Source organism: Andrographis paniculata, unplaced genomic scaffold, assembly GCF_009805555.1.
Source record: "Andrographis paniculata isolate CXL003 unplaced genomic scaffold, ASM980555v1 Contig69END, whole genome shotgun sequence".
Classification (NCBI taxonomy): domain Eukaryota; kingdom Viridiplantae; phylum Streptophyta; class Magnoliopsida; order Lamiales; family Acanthaceae; genus Andrographis; species Andrographis paniculata.
Window position 1 is genome coordinate 465,170 of NW_026137605.1, and position 13,197 is coordinate 478,366.

Here is a 13,197-nt window from a genome sequence, read left to right on the forward strand (position 1 = left end):
CATAGGTCTTGAAAAATGCTCATTAAGGCAGGTAGATGACGGGAGTGATTATTCATTTCATTACTGTAGCTCAACAATATCGACAGTTCCCTCCCTCCGGTAAAATGAATATTCTATGATAAAAATGATTAAGAATAATAAAAAAGAATAAAAACAAATAATAATAATAATAATAACTTTAATAATAGTACGTAGTGGTATAGTAAATAAACGGGAATAATTAAATATATATATATATTTTCTTTTGACAATATTACTTTTAAGTAAATGTTTAATTCTATTTCTTTAAATATACTTTTTATTTAATTGAGCAATACAAGGTAGATTGGCTTTATATATGATAATTGTAGAATTTTCATTTTGAAATATTGATCTCAAAAATTGTATATGATTGGTCTTTGATATCAATTAAACTTATAATTTTGACTAGCTTTATAAATAACTAATATTTATATATGGATCTCGACACCACAACTAATGTGTGTTCGTTCAGCACTTAAACCACCCAACATTTTAAAATAACAATAATAAATAAAATAATAAAGAAGAGAGAAGAGCTTATTGCACATTTAAGAGAAGAGAGTCCAAACCTTGATACAAAATTACAAACCATCCCTTAAAAATTTTACAAAAACTCAACTAACAATAATGCAACTCAAACATGACACACTGCACAAACCATCTCATAGACAGTGAAGATAATATAGATATATTAGATATCGATATGGATATGGATATGGATATAGATATATGTATGTATTATTCGTCGCAAATCAATATTAAATTGGCAGCCTTCAATTCATTAATTCTATGCTACTGTAACTATAGCAATGCCTTCTAATCGATGCACAACAATAGGCTTCTAATGTTATCAAGTGCTCGGAAAGAACCTGAGATTTGCTGTGCCGTCTCCTCTCGACAACATCAAAGATTAAAACAGTGGTAGTGAAGTATACGTCGTGGAATACACCCGCCACCTGCAAAAACAGGAAGAAATGCAGTCAGGACCATTCGATGAAATGCAATTTCTTATTTTCTCTGTAATGAGGTTTAACAAGATTTACACCAAACCCTTAGCTAATTATTTCTGTTGATATGACTTACGCGGTACACACACTCTTTAGAAACGTTAAATGTGTTCACTTATTAGTGTTTTATTTCTTTATGATTCCCAAAAAATATTACGAAAGAATTAAAATAATATACTTTTTTGTACCTAAAATATATACTATTCATTTCATATTATAGTAAAAGTAAATCATATACAAATACAAAAATATCTTTGACTTTTACAAAAATATTCATTTTTATTTTGTACTTATAAGGACAAAAATATCGAAATCATTTTACACATTTCCACTGCCAATAAAATATTATTATTTCTTAATCCAAAAATAAAAGAATATATTTCATTGAGACCAAGAGAGTATATACATACACATAAAAATAAAAAAGTCAACAAAAACACACAAAATATCATTCCTATCACAATTCTATATACCTCATAACAAAAACACCTAAAACTAAAAGCGCTAAATAAACACACTTTGTTTTTACACTATTTATATATTTATAAAAAAAAAAAAAAAAATCCTAAAAGAATCGCAAGAAAATTAATTCTTCTCTATTCAAAAGTCAAAACATAGCATCCAATAACTATTTTCTATTCAAATTTTTACTATTGTAAAATCCAATACACTTCCAAAACATAACTAAACAAACCCGTAGTTTTTCTATTGTAAGCTGGATGAGGTTTCATTATGCAAATTTAGAACTACATTTTTATACTTTTGGCTGACCAAAAACGAGTGTCTGCTGGATTATGTATAATCTTTATATACAGAATCATTTCCATGACAGGTATAAAGAATAGCTGAAATGAAAATTCCATATAAATTTATTTATAATAATATCTTCCTCATTGCGAAATTTGGCAGCAATAAATTTGCAATACAGGGAGATCTCTTAAATGTTAGTATAGATGCTATTGTAACTTCAAAACTATGAACAATAATGATGAATAGACCATCTTAGGGGGTTCCAGAATTAAGCAACCACAAATAATAAACAGCAATGCCACAAGTTCTATGCACAAGATCGAAGCAATATGGTTTCAGGCTATGCATATTACGTACCTTGTTTAGAATGCAGCTAGTGAAGGTCCAGCACCAGTGAAGTACAACGCAAGATCAACGTCTTGATTATCATACTTAGTGATGAACGGATGTGCCTGTATTTCATGATAGTGCGTGGATTAATAATCGAGAATTCTGCAGGCTGAAATCAAGTAAAAAACAAGTGCAAGGAAGTACCATGAGTTCATTAGCTGACAGTCTGTCTTTGGGATCCTTTTGAAGACTGAAAAAGCATGTATCGAGAATATCAGTTAGGTGATGTGATAGAACAAGTTGTCGATGAAAATATCATACATTGCAGTAACAATGCCAGGTGAAGTTGCCTAAACTGAAATTGATAGTTCAGAAAATAAACCATCACGAGAGCGCACAAGCCTTAACAGCTTTTCAGAAATCTAAATATTTCAATATCTTCATAATATGAAATATATTTCCATTAATTTCCTCACTTGCACTGTATATTTAATCTCCATCTTTATATCATTCTACCGCAGAAAATTATAATAAAAAGCCTAAACATTCCAAGTTATAGATAAGTTGTTAGTTGGAACTTAAATGCACTACCAGGAAGATATAAATGAACAAAACTCCGGCGAAAATTGGTCGGAAGGTGCATGAGGTGCAGGGTGGTCAACTATGGAAACCATCAGCTCATAGACATTGGCCCATCCTCCAGGTTGGGGAGAGGAATACGGAAATTGTCCCATTGCGCACTCAAGGAATACCAAGCCAAGGCTCCAGATGTCACTTTTGTAACCATAGTTGCTTCCACTTATCCTCTCAGGCTAATCACAGAAAAATATAGCTTTGTTAGTCTAATGCATATTCACAATTGTATCGTGACTGCCGTCGACTTAAGTGTTAATTAGAAAACTAGATGCCATTTTCTAACAGGCTAGAATCTCATGAATCGTAATATTTGAAGGCATGCAAATTTGAGGTTAAATTTATGGAAACCTTAATCCCATAAAACTTTTGTCCCTAAACATTTGGCAGAAATACAATCAAACTGCCTTCAATAATTTCATGAAAGCTCCCCTCCACAGCATCGCCGCTTTAGTAAATTCCATTTAAATTTTGATGGACATGGCACTCAAATTCCTATAGTTAAGCATCAAATTTAAAGGAAAAAGAATCGAAATTGTAGAAAGAAAAAAAAAATGTTCTAACGGGACTAAATTTGACAATGCATAGTATTTTGTTGAAGCAGCATAAAGGGCATGATTATTCTGCAGTGTTAAATAACTTCTATAACAAAAATTGATATAAAAATACAACGTTTATGTGGAAGATGTCAACATAGCAATACCCAGGATACTCACAGACATGTAGTTGTATGTGCCGACAAAGGTGTTAGCTTGACCCGAAGTGCTGGGAAGTATGGCGCTGACACCAAAGTCGGTGATCTTGACTTCACCTCTATGGTTTATCAGCAAATTCGATGGTTTCAAGTCCCTGTGTATAATATGCTTCTCGTGGTGCAGATACCACAACCCTTTAAGTACCTATATATAGGTTTAAATATCAGTTCTGCGTGGCAAATATTGATAAAACTCTGAAAACAAAGACACAAATACCACCTGTTTACAAATAGCAGCCAGAAATGACTCCGGAATCATATTAACTTTCTTCAGGAAATCTGCAAGAGATCCCCCATCCATATACTCCAAGATTATCGAGATTGCGCCATTATCGTAGAAAGATTGGTAGCAAACAACAACATAGGGGCATTGAGATGACTGATTAATCTTAAGTTCTTGTGCAATATTCTTGCGAGCAGACTCTTCGATGTTCATTTGAATAACCTAAAATAAGACACAAGATGAATCCATAAATTTAATAAGGAGAAATGAATGCTAAGAGAAAGATGATCACATTTCTGGTCAGGCATCAAAGTCCTCATTCAGCACGCGAAGATCTAGTTAAGAAATCATCATTGGAGCCCGGAGAAATGTTCAACTTTAGAATTCTTCGTCTTCGTTTTGTCAGTTAGGAATATTTACTCTGTTTAAATAAAGGAAAATGCTGACATATTCATGTGATTGCATTAGATATACTACTTCACCTCTCCCTCTAAGACATCGGTATAAAGTTGTCCGCTTAGATTAATAACAAATGCTTTAAGATCTATAATTTTCCTTAAAATCCAAAAACTAAATATACAACACATTTTATTATCAGCAAAGAAGGTGTTACTTACAATCTCGAAAGATATTAGGTCATTTAACAGGCAAACCAGAGGCAAATGCAAAGGCCTTTCAATACCTTTAGAGCGAAAAATTGCCCAGTCCATTTATGCTGGACCAAGCGCACAATCCCCCCATTTCCCTTGCCAATTACTTTAATTGCATCAAAGTCGGCTAAGCTCAATTGGTTGTCCAATGGCTGTATTAATGCTGGCTGCAAACACATTTTAATCAATAATAAGAACTAAATAAACCACAACCCAAATTCAGCATAATTATTCTTACAAAGTCCTAATCACTCTTCAAAGTAGTTTAGATTCTAAAATCTACAACACGGCAGCAAAATCGAATCTTACTCACATTTAAGCATTAGACAGTGAGATCCATTTTCCAAATCAGCAAAAAAGCAGAGCAAAAGAACTCAATCACTCTTCAAAGTAGTTAGATTCTAAACTCTACAAAAGGGTCCGGAATCGAATCTTCCCCCAAATTTAGGCATTAAACAGTGAGATCCATTTTCCAAATCAGAAAAAAAAAAAAAAAAAAAATCAAAGCAGAAGAACTCATCACTCTTCAAAAATAGTTTCGCTTCTAAACTCTACAAAAGGGCAGCGGAATAGAATCTTCCCCACATTTAGGCATTACACAGTGAGATGAGATCCATTTTCCAAATCAACAAAAAATCAAAGCAAAAGAACTCAATCAATCTCTATTCAAAAATTCATGACAGAACAGCAAAACACAATCAATAATCAGAATATGAATTTCGACAAAATGCAGCTAATGGCACAAGAACAGCCTAAGAGCAAAGCAAAATAAACTGTTCGAAATCATACAACTTCTGCTTCACTCTCGGAAAGAATGCGAACGCCGTCTTTGTTAACCAACAGATCCCCATCCTTAAACGTTCCCGACTCAGTCCTGCATAAAAAATCGAAGAAACCCTAATTCACAGCTAGAAGACATTACAATCAAAACCTGCATATCCAAAAACACTCGAATTAGTCAGTACAGGAAATTGGAGAGCGAAGCTTCATCAGAAGGCGGAAGATTGAGCTTCAATACAGGCGCTAAAGCCCCTTTCTTCATTTCCCCTTGCTTTCTTAGCCTCTCCCTCGCTCAGATTCTCCTCCCCTTACCCACCATTCTACGCGAATCTAACCTCCTTGATAGACGCAAGTAATTCGCCCGCGAATCAATCAACGTTAGGTAAATCCCACCACACACGAACTCCGTCCGTCAGCCAACTGATTAAGTTAAACCAGAGAGAAAGCAACGCGATTAAATAATGGTTTGTATCGACTGGGGAAAGTAAAGAGAGTGACCAAGACTTTTCAGTGCTACTGGCCCCGTTTACTTTTGTCGCCTTCTGTTCTGCCAGCCTTTTCCCCACATTTGCTGCTTGCTTTGCTGTAAAAGGGTGAGGTAGTGTGGCGTTATTACTGCTGATACTACTAGTTAAGTGGAGTTCTATTCTTATTTTACCTGCGCCCGCCATTGTTGTCCTCTCTCCATTTGCTTCTTTGCCTTTTCAATTTTTACCGTCTCTCTCTTATATTCCTCGAACCGAATACCAATAACCGCTCTACACGTGTCCCCTGATTTCTTTTCGTTAATTGCGATTTGTAGATGATGCTCCGTCATTTTCCGGATAGACAAATCTTTATTTTTTTTTTTCTTTTTATCACTTTATATAAATATAAAAATAATAAATAAATATCTATGGCTATGATTAGATATGTCATTTTTAAAACTTTTTGTATTATTCATCCTTTTTCTTTAAAAAAAAAAATATTCAAAATGTATTTATTTTACATTTTTTCATAAATGTAATTTTTATACTCCATATCTGTTTATTTTTTTTAGTATTATATTGAAATGTAGTAGAAATAAAATAGAAATAACTAAAATAATCATTAGTATTATGTGATAAAGATAATGATATTTATGTAATATATTGTAAATTGTAAAGGCATTTGTAACGTAGATAGATGTATGAACAGAGTAAAATGAAATAACATCATCTAATATTTATTCATAATTAAAATATATGTTCTATAAATCTATGTCAATTTAACTGTGTCATGTCCTCTTAATTCCAAATTTCTATCTTAAGCTAAATTCAACACAATATTTGTATATATTATAGTACTTTTTATAGTATTTATTTCATATTGTAGTACCAAAAAATTATTAGGTGAACACATTCTATATTTAATATTTTTTTCCATATAAAATAATACATTGAATGTTCAATTATATATATATATATAATTTTTAAAATTTTTATAAGTTATTAATCATTCAAAACTTTTTATCTACAATTTGACTTCATAACCTCACCATCATAAATCCATCTCCACTTCAGGTCATATTTCAAAATATGGTTGATGAATATATTGTTAAAATCAATACTTCAATAGTAGTGTATATTGTATGAATTATTGTCATATATTATTTGTCCATATGTTGCATTTGTAAAATATACTCCCTCCGTCCCGAATGTTTTATCCGATTTACTGTAAATACAGAAATTTATGAGGAGTATAATTAGTAAATAATTAAAAATATATTAGTAAAAATAATGATCATATAATAAAAATAATTATAGATTAAAATTAAGATAACTTATTAGTATAATTAAAATAAAAAATCTATAATTAAATTTTTTAAAATAAGATTAGAGTATATAATTTTTTCCCAATGACAAAATAAGTGGACGAATGAAAATGGAAAAGTGGACATGAGAAGTGAGACGGAGGGAGTACTTAATATTACATGTATTTCCTATTTCCTATCTATATTCAGTGTGATGTATAAAAAACCTAGATGGACAAACCTATGGTCTTTGATGCTAAAACCTAGAAAGTTCGACTACAATTGAACTTTGCGACTAAGAGTATAGTCGCCATTAAACACTTATCACATTCCCAGAGTAAGCCATGCCATGGCACATCCCCTGTTGCCGAGGGGAATGTAAGAACAAGTAGTGTTTCAGACCATACCCAACGATGTCTCTGTTTCTGGTAATGTCATGAAAAGGACTACGGTCGCGATGAGTTCCCGCCCCATGGAAAAGTGTCGAATTTCAGCAAATACCAATGGATGCATTTGTTTGGAATAGGCAATTGATTCTCTTTCTCATCTCGATTTCGCCATCTGCAACGAGTCAAATATATGAAATATAATTAAACAAAGCATCTTTAAACCAAAGCAAGAATATCTTCTACACTTTCAAAAGTTTTGGCACTATTCGACGGTAACTTTTACAACAATAATAATAACAATAACATTCTAATTTCATATCGTAAAACATGAAATCAAATACTTAATTTATTAGCATTAACTAAAGATAATGATCAGTCACCCTTTTCGATCCCAAGCATCCCATGATGAGACCTTCTGTAGATAGAATGTTTCTCAGCATTCTCTTAAGTTCAGACATTTTAAAGATCGAAACACACACACACACACAAAGATAATGTTAAAGACTCGAAAATTCTTAAGCATAAAAGCAACTATATTGTGTAAACTAATTACTCCATATTGCAAAATGAACAAATACTGTGTAAAGGCAAAGGTAGTTTCAATCACACAAAAATGCATAAGATAAGAACCATTTCAATCACAAAATTGGGTGCTTTCAATTCAATTCAATAAACAATATATGGAAAGAAAATTGCAGACCACGTCGAAAATGCCAAAAGTTCTATTAGAAACTGAAATCGAATTTGAAAAACAGTGAGGCTAAATAATAATTACAAACAAAAGCAGTGCTTGACTGAATCGAAGAATACTCCAATCCATGAATGAATGATTATCAAACTCTCAGTTAGTTGACAAATTGGAAATGAAAAACCAGAAACCCTAAGTAGTTCTGTGTGCGTCTCAAAGCTATCGATCCCTAACTTTATAGAGATCCAAACAAAAAAATTACAGAAACGAATAAACCCACCTCTTACGAACGAACCCTAGGTTTTAAAGGAAAAAAAAAAGAAAAAACCCAAATGGAAACTACATAAAAAAAAAATTTGGACCATTTCTCGATTTATGCGTGTCATCCTTGCGCAGGGGCCATGCTAATCTTCTCTGTATCGTTCCAATTTTATCGGATGTCCCCGAAGGGACGAGCTCCATTGTTGTTCAGCCATAGATAAAGAAGCAAAGCTATGTTGTGAGGAGCAATGTGGGAGTTATTAACTTTATTGAGATTATTGGGCCTTTCAACTTTCACTATTCCTTATTTATGGTCTACTAACTCATATTTAAATATTTTCACATACATGTATAATATATATATATATAAATATATTTTTACTTTTGAACCATCCTTTAAAATTTTTATCTTCAAGTATATAAATTTGTTCTTTCATTTTTGTATCATTTTCAATTAAAAAATTTCCATATTTGCTAATAAAAATATATTTTATCTTAAAGTTTTTTTTTAAAAAAAAACCACTTCATTCAAATTAAATTAACATAGGTATTGAATCTCAAGACTAAGGATTGTGATATCAAAATTTTGAACATACGACCTAACTTGTAATATTTTAGAAATATATAGTAGAAATTTGATTTTCAGATCAAAATGATACGAGTCCCTTGCTGATGTACCATCCACATTTATCAAAATATGTCAACTATCAGCAAATAAATAAATAAATAAAGAAATACTTAAATATGATATTTTATAAAAAAAATAATAATACCTCATCTCATATTCAAATTCATGTTCACTTTTCCTTGTAGATTGTCATAAAAAAAAAGTATTTTTATTTTTTTAAGTAAAAAATCATTGTATTTTTATATTTTTTTATTAAAAAAAAAAACAATTATTACTCACTTTTATTAAAATTTTTCGGAGCATATATTTGCCGGACATAGGAAGTAATAAAAAATGTGTAAAAGAGAAAATAGCCTATATAACGAGAGAAAGTAAAATACAAAAGTCCATTAGAATTCGAAAGAGACATTTAGGGTGTGTTCGTTTGTAGGTTTTTAACAAAATTTTACTATTCATCCAAAATTTTCCCCCCAAAAACATCAAATCAAACACTCATTTTTCATTTTTTATATTATAATAAAAATCAATTTTACATTCAAAACATCACATCATCACCTATTTATATCACATCATATAACTATTCAAATTCAAAATTTTTACTATTCAAATCTCAACTCAAAATCCAAACCCCAAACAAACACACACTTACAAGAAACCCCATCATCACCATAGCATACATCTCTCTCTCTCTCTCTCTCTCTCTCTCTCTCTGTATATATATTTTTCACAACAAAAACAATTTGCCCTTTCCTATACTTTCAAACTACTTGTATGTTTTTCAACTTTCCAACCACCTTTTATATATATATATATATATAGATACATATACATACATAGAACGAGCAGAGGAAGGTTGGGGTTGGGGTTGGGGTTGGGGTTAGGGTTCTATAAAGTTGAAGGAGAACTTAGACAGCAACTGAGGAACTCCAGATATTATCGAACCATAAGTCTGCAATAAGAGTAAAAAAAAAAAACATCAAATCGTATAAAATAAAATTACATAAGAGTAAGAACACAAAACAAGCTTCTACTCGTACGGTCTATTACGTAATCCTTTAAATAAATATATAAATAGTCTTATATTTAATCGATAATCGCTAAAAAAAAGACGACGACGTATGTACCTCTTCGTTGTTGTGAAGTTGGCACAACGGGACAGCCAGAAGTCTCAAGTTCTTCGGCACCACGAACCTCCGACTTTCCGGGAGCTTGACGAGGAAGAGCTTAGTACACTCCTGGTAAGAACACAAGACAAGGCGACTCATAAAGTAAATGATTAGTCAAAAGTCAAGACAGAGTGGTAAGAGAAGAGGAGAATCACTTTAGGCTTCTTAATGTTCGGAGGCAAATGCGGGCAGAGTAACGACTCGAAGTCGGGCCTCCACCAGATTCCGAGACATTCTCCGACCTACAAGTTGGCTCAAAAATCAGTACATCGACGAACGGAATAAATCTGACGTGTCGACGGAAATACGCATACCTCCCAGTCGGGTCCTCGGGTACCTTCACCGGCGGATAACTTGCTCGAGAGCTTTCGTTTTAAGCCGTCGACATCTGCAGGGAGATACAAAACGTAGTAATATTTAGTATATGAACATTTCCTGGCTTTTCCGCACAACTAAAGTCTCGATTCCGTCGCTTTCCGTATTCGACTCACCTGATTCACCGGGTCGTAAGCGTCCGCCGGGAAGTTTATATATCGTATTCCGCAGCTGCAGCAGCAAGAGGTGCGGGTGTTTGAATAACTCGACCTGTAAAAATGAAGTTTTACGTCCCGGGCAGACACACGTGAAGATTTTCCCGGATTTCTACTGTTTATCAAATTTCTCTTCTTAAAAAATATCAAATCAAATGCCTAATTTTCATTTATTATATTATAGTAAAAATTAAATTTACATTCAAAATATTACATCAACGACTATTTATATCACATTATACAACTATTTCAATTCAAATTTTTTACTATTCAAATCCCAACTCAAAATCCAAACCCTCAAACAAACACACCAAAATCAGCTTTCGAAAGGGATCTTGAGATACAAAAGTCCACGGAACTACGAAGGATTCTCCGCCCGTTTGAGACGCTACGTTTGCATCTAAAATTCAGCACGACGCCAAATTTTACACAGAAACGCCACTATTTCAAAAACTATTGCCATTGCCATCTTGAATTAGATCAATTTGATTCTTATCTCTATCAAAAGTAAAAGTTTACACATAACCAACTGGCCTCGTTCATCGCAACTATTTCAAGAACTATTGCCATCTTAAAATAGATTGATTTGATCTTATGTATACCAAAAGTAAAAATTTACACATAACCAATCCATCGCCACTATTTTCAAAAACTATTGTCATCTTAAATTAGATCGATTTGGTCCTTCGGTCTACTAAAAGTATAGATCGATCAGACAAGAAACCATCACATAACTAATTACAAGAGAAAGAAATTGACAAACAAACAATAATTTCCACATCTTCTGTATATCAATAACCAAATAAGTGACAAAGGGGTTTAGTATAAAAAGCTATTGAGCAGCAAACATCACAAATCACCAATTTTGTCCTATCAAGAAAATGAAAATCAGATGATCACACACTTCTTCAACCAAAAAAACTACTAACAAAATCCACATGATTATACAAATATATATATATATATATGAATCGAGGAAGAAGGTATGAAAATTCCGACCACAATCACTGCAGCAACTGAGTTCCTCATTCCATGAGCATCATAACTGAGAGAATTTCCAAGATGAAACAAGAACCCAATATTACCAAAAAAAGGGGAAAAAAATACATGTAATTGAGAAAAAGTTCGATCGATACTTACTTAGCTCTCATTCTCGCAACACGATCGACGACGGTCTCTTCCTTAACCGGTACTGATTCCTTGGAGCCGAAGTAGTAACAGCTGAGAGGATAAACATCGAGCGAATCCGAATTACTGCTCTGTTGTGAATCCCCATTTTCCAAAATTAGGGTTTGATCGTCCATTGGGGAAAAGGAGAAGGAACAAAACAGCGAGCTGAGGGGGGCTTTTAAAGTGGGAAAGAAACGCGTCAATTCCTTCCAGAGATGAGTGGAAGCCCCGACATGGCAGCGTCGGATTGAAAACTCATCGAATAATTAAATAAAGCGAAAACAGGGGGTAGGGCCAGCAGATTCTTCCACGCTGATCTTAAGCAGCGGTACAAATGGGCAAATCCGCTTCGATCCCTTTGCTTTCGGCGAAGAATGCAAACTTGTTGAGCTCGAATTTGCGGATTAATGGAGCGTTGTGGAGGGTGTTTGTGGTAATTAGGGTTTTGATCGCGATGGATTACGACAGTGGTCGGTTGAAGTTCGTTTAATCCTGTTGGGAATCAATCCATTGGGGGAAAAAGATAATAATATCAATTTCAAATCAAATTAAGGCGTCGGAGTCGGAAGGTGAGATAAGATAAGGTTTGATGCTCCAGAAACTGGAAATTGAAAATTGAAAATTAGGGTTTGGTGGAATTGGGGATAATGTTTAGCTGTCTTCATTGGGATCATTATTATGATATTAATTACGGTTAATGACTCATCACTTAGTGACTAGGTGGTTTATTTAAGGTTGCTTTTTTTTTTTTTTTTTTTTAAGGTTGCTTTTGGTAGGAGAATATATGGAAACGACAATCTGGGTATAGTGGAAGCTGAATTAATAAAGACCGTCTGATAAATCAAATACTAATATTTAATTTAAGGTATAAGTATACTTTTATTAAAATAATAATCCGTTACTCCCATAAAATATGGGATTATTATCGATAATAGGTAAAATATAATAATTAAGTAATTAAAAAATATATTAATAAAAATAATTATAGATTAAAATTGAGATAACTAAATAATTTAATTAAAATTAAAAAAAATATAAAATTTAAAATTTAAAATATGATTAAAGTGTATAATCAAAGAAAAAAGGATAAATTATATGGGACAAAGAAATATATAAATACTTTTATGTCTCAATACAATAATTTTATTTATTAATACAAAATAATAATTTTTTTATATAAATAATTATATCATTGTAACATTAATACCATAATTTTTATAAATATCATTACTTCTTTCTACGTTTGGGGATTGGATTCATCCGATTTCTCCCCCCGAACATCAAATCAAACACTTATTTTTTATTTTTTATATTATATTAGAAATTAATTTTACATTCAAAAATCACATCAACATCTATTTATATCACATCATACAACTATTCAAATTCAAAATTTTTATTATTTAAATCCCAACTCAAAATTCAAAACCTCCTCCAAACAAACAC

General features: G+C 32.3%; 2 protein-coding genes, 1 long non-coding RNA gene and 1 other non-coding gene across 5 annotated transcripts; all 4 read right to left on the reverse strand.

Annotated features, from left to right (window-relative positions):
• Positions 1-544: 544 nt before the first annotated feature.
• LOC127263879 (mitogen-activated protein kinase kinase 2) lies at positions 545-5,936 on the reverse strand. Of its 2 annotated transcripts, XM_051293161.1 has the most exons (11): positions 5,807-5,936; positions 5,679-5,731; positions 5,334-5,568; positions 5,158-5,242; positions 4,401-4,535; positions 3,716-3,940; positions 3,458-3,640; positions 2,700-2,920; positions 2,313-2,358; positions 2,136-2,230; positions 545-977 (listed from the first exon to the last, which is right to left on the reverse strand). In XM_051293161.1, the coding sequence occupies exons 3-10, from the start codon at positions 5,408-5,410 to the stop codon at positions 2,141-2,143; spliced, it is 1,062 nt and encodes a 353-aa protein (XP_051149118.1). In that variant the 5' UTR covers positions 5,411-5,568; positions 5,679-5,731; positions 5,807-5,936; the 3' UTR covers positions 545-977; positions 2,136-2,140. The 2 variants fall into 2 exon arrangements, with proteins under 2 accessions (XP_051149118.1, XP_051149117.1); XM_051293160.1 differs by lacking the exons at positions 5,679-5,731; positions 5,807-5,936 and having other exon boundaries at positions 5,334-5,631.
• A 1,042-nt stretch (positions 5,937-6,978) lies between these two features.
• Positions 6,979-8,543, reverse strand: LOC127263414 (uncharacterized). Its single transcript, XR_007841475.1, has 2 exons — positions 8,359-8,543; positions 6,979-7,480 (listed from the first exon to the last, which is right to left on the reverse strand). It is a non-coding gene; the product is annotated as an uncharacterized LOC127263414 (long non-coding RNA).
• Positions 8,347-8,449, reverse strand: LOC127264246 (U6 spliceosomal RNA). The gene has a single exon (XR_007841644.1). It is a non-coding gene; the product is annotated as a U6 spliceosomal RNA (small nuclear RNA).
• An 878-nt stretch (positions 8,544-9,421) lies between the features above and the next one.
• On the reverse strand, positions 9,422-12,369 carry LOC127264088 (pre-mRNA cleavage factor Im 25 kDa subunit 1-like). The gene is made up of 7 exons (XM_051293465.1): positions 11,722-12,369; positions 11,581-11,626; positions 10,543-10,636; positions 10,366-10,439; positions 10,207-10,293; positions 10,010-10,120; positions 9,422-9,834 (listed from the first exon to the last, which is right to left on the reverse strand). The coding sequence occupies exons 1-7, from the start codon at positions 11,883-11,885 to the stop codon at positions 9,763-9,765; spliced, it is 648 nt and encodes a 215-aa protein (XP_051149422.1). The 5' UTR covers positions 11,886-12,369; the 3' UTR covers positions 9,422-9,762.
• Between the last annotated feature and the right edge of the window lie 828 nt (positions 12,370-13,197).

Excerpts from the sequence above, each read along its gene's own strand:
- LOC127263879 (XM_051293161.1), bottom strand. The coding sequence starts at position 5,410 with ATGAAGAAAGGGGCTTTAGCGCCTGTATTGAAGCTCAATCTTCCGCCT. Across the intron at positions 4,536-5,157 it reads CCGAGAGTGAAGCAGAAGTT|CCAGCATTAATACAGCCATT; the intron begins GTATGATTTCGA and ends ATGTGTTTGCAG. Across the intron at positions 3,941-4,400 it reads GGCAATTTTTCGCTCTAAAG|GTTATTCAAATGAACATCGA; the intron begins GTATTGAAAGGC and ends GTCTTATTTTAG.
- LOC127264088 (XM_051293465.1), bottom strand. The coding sequence starts at position 11,885 with ATGGACGATCAAACCCTAATTTTGGAAAATGGGGATTCACAACAGAGC. Across the intron at positions 10,440-10,542 it reads CTTACGACCCGGTGAATCAG|ATGTCGACGGCTTAAAACGA; the intron begins GTGAGTCGAATA and ends ATCTCCCTGCAG. Across the intron at positions 10,121-10,206 it reads CGAACATTAAGAAGCCTAAA|GAGTGTACTAAGCTCTTCCT; the intron begins GTGATTCTCCTC and ends TGTTCTTACCAG.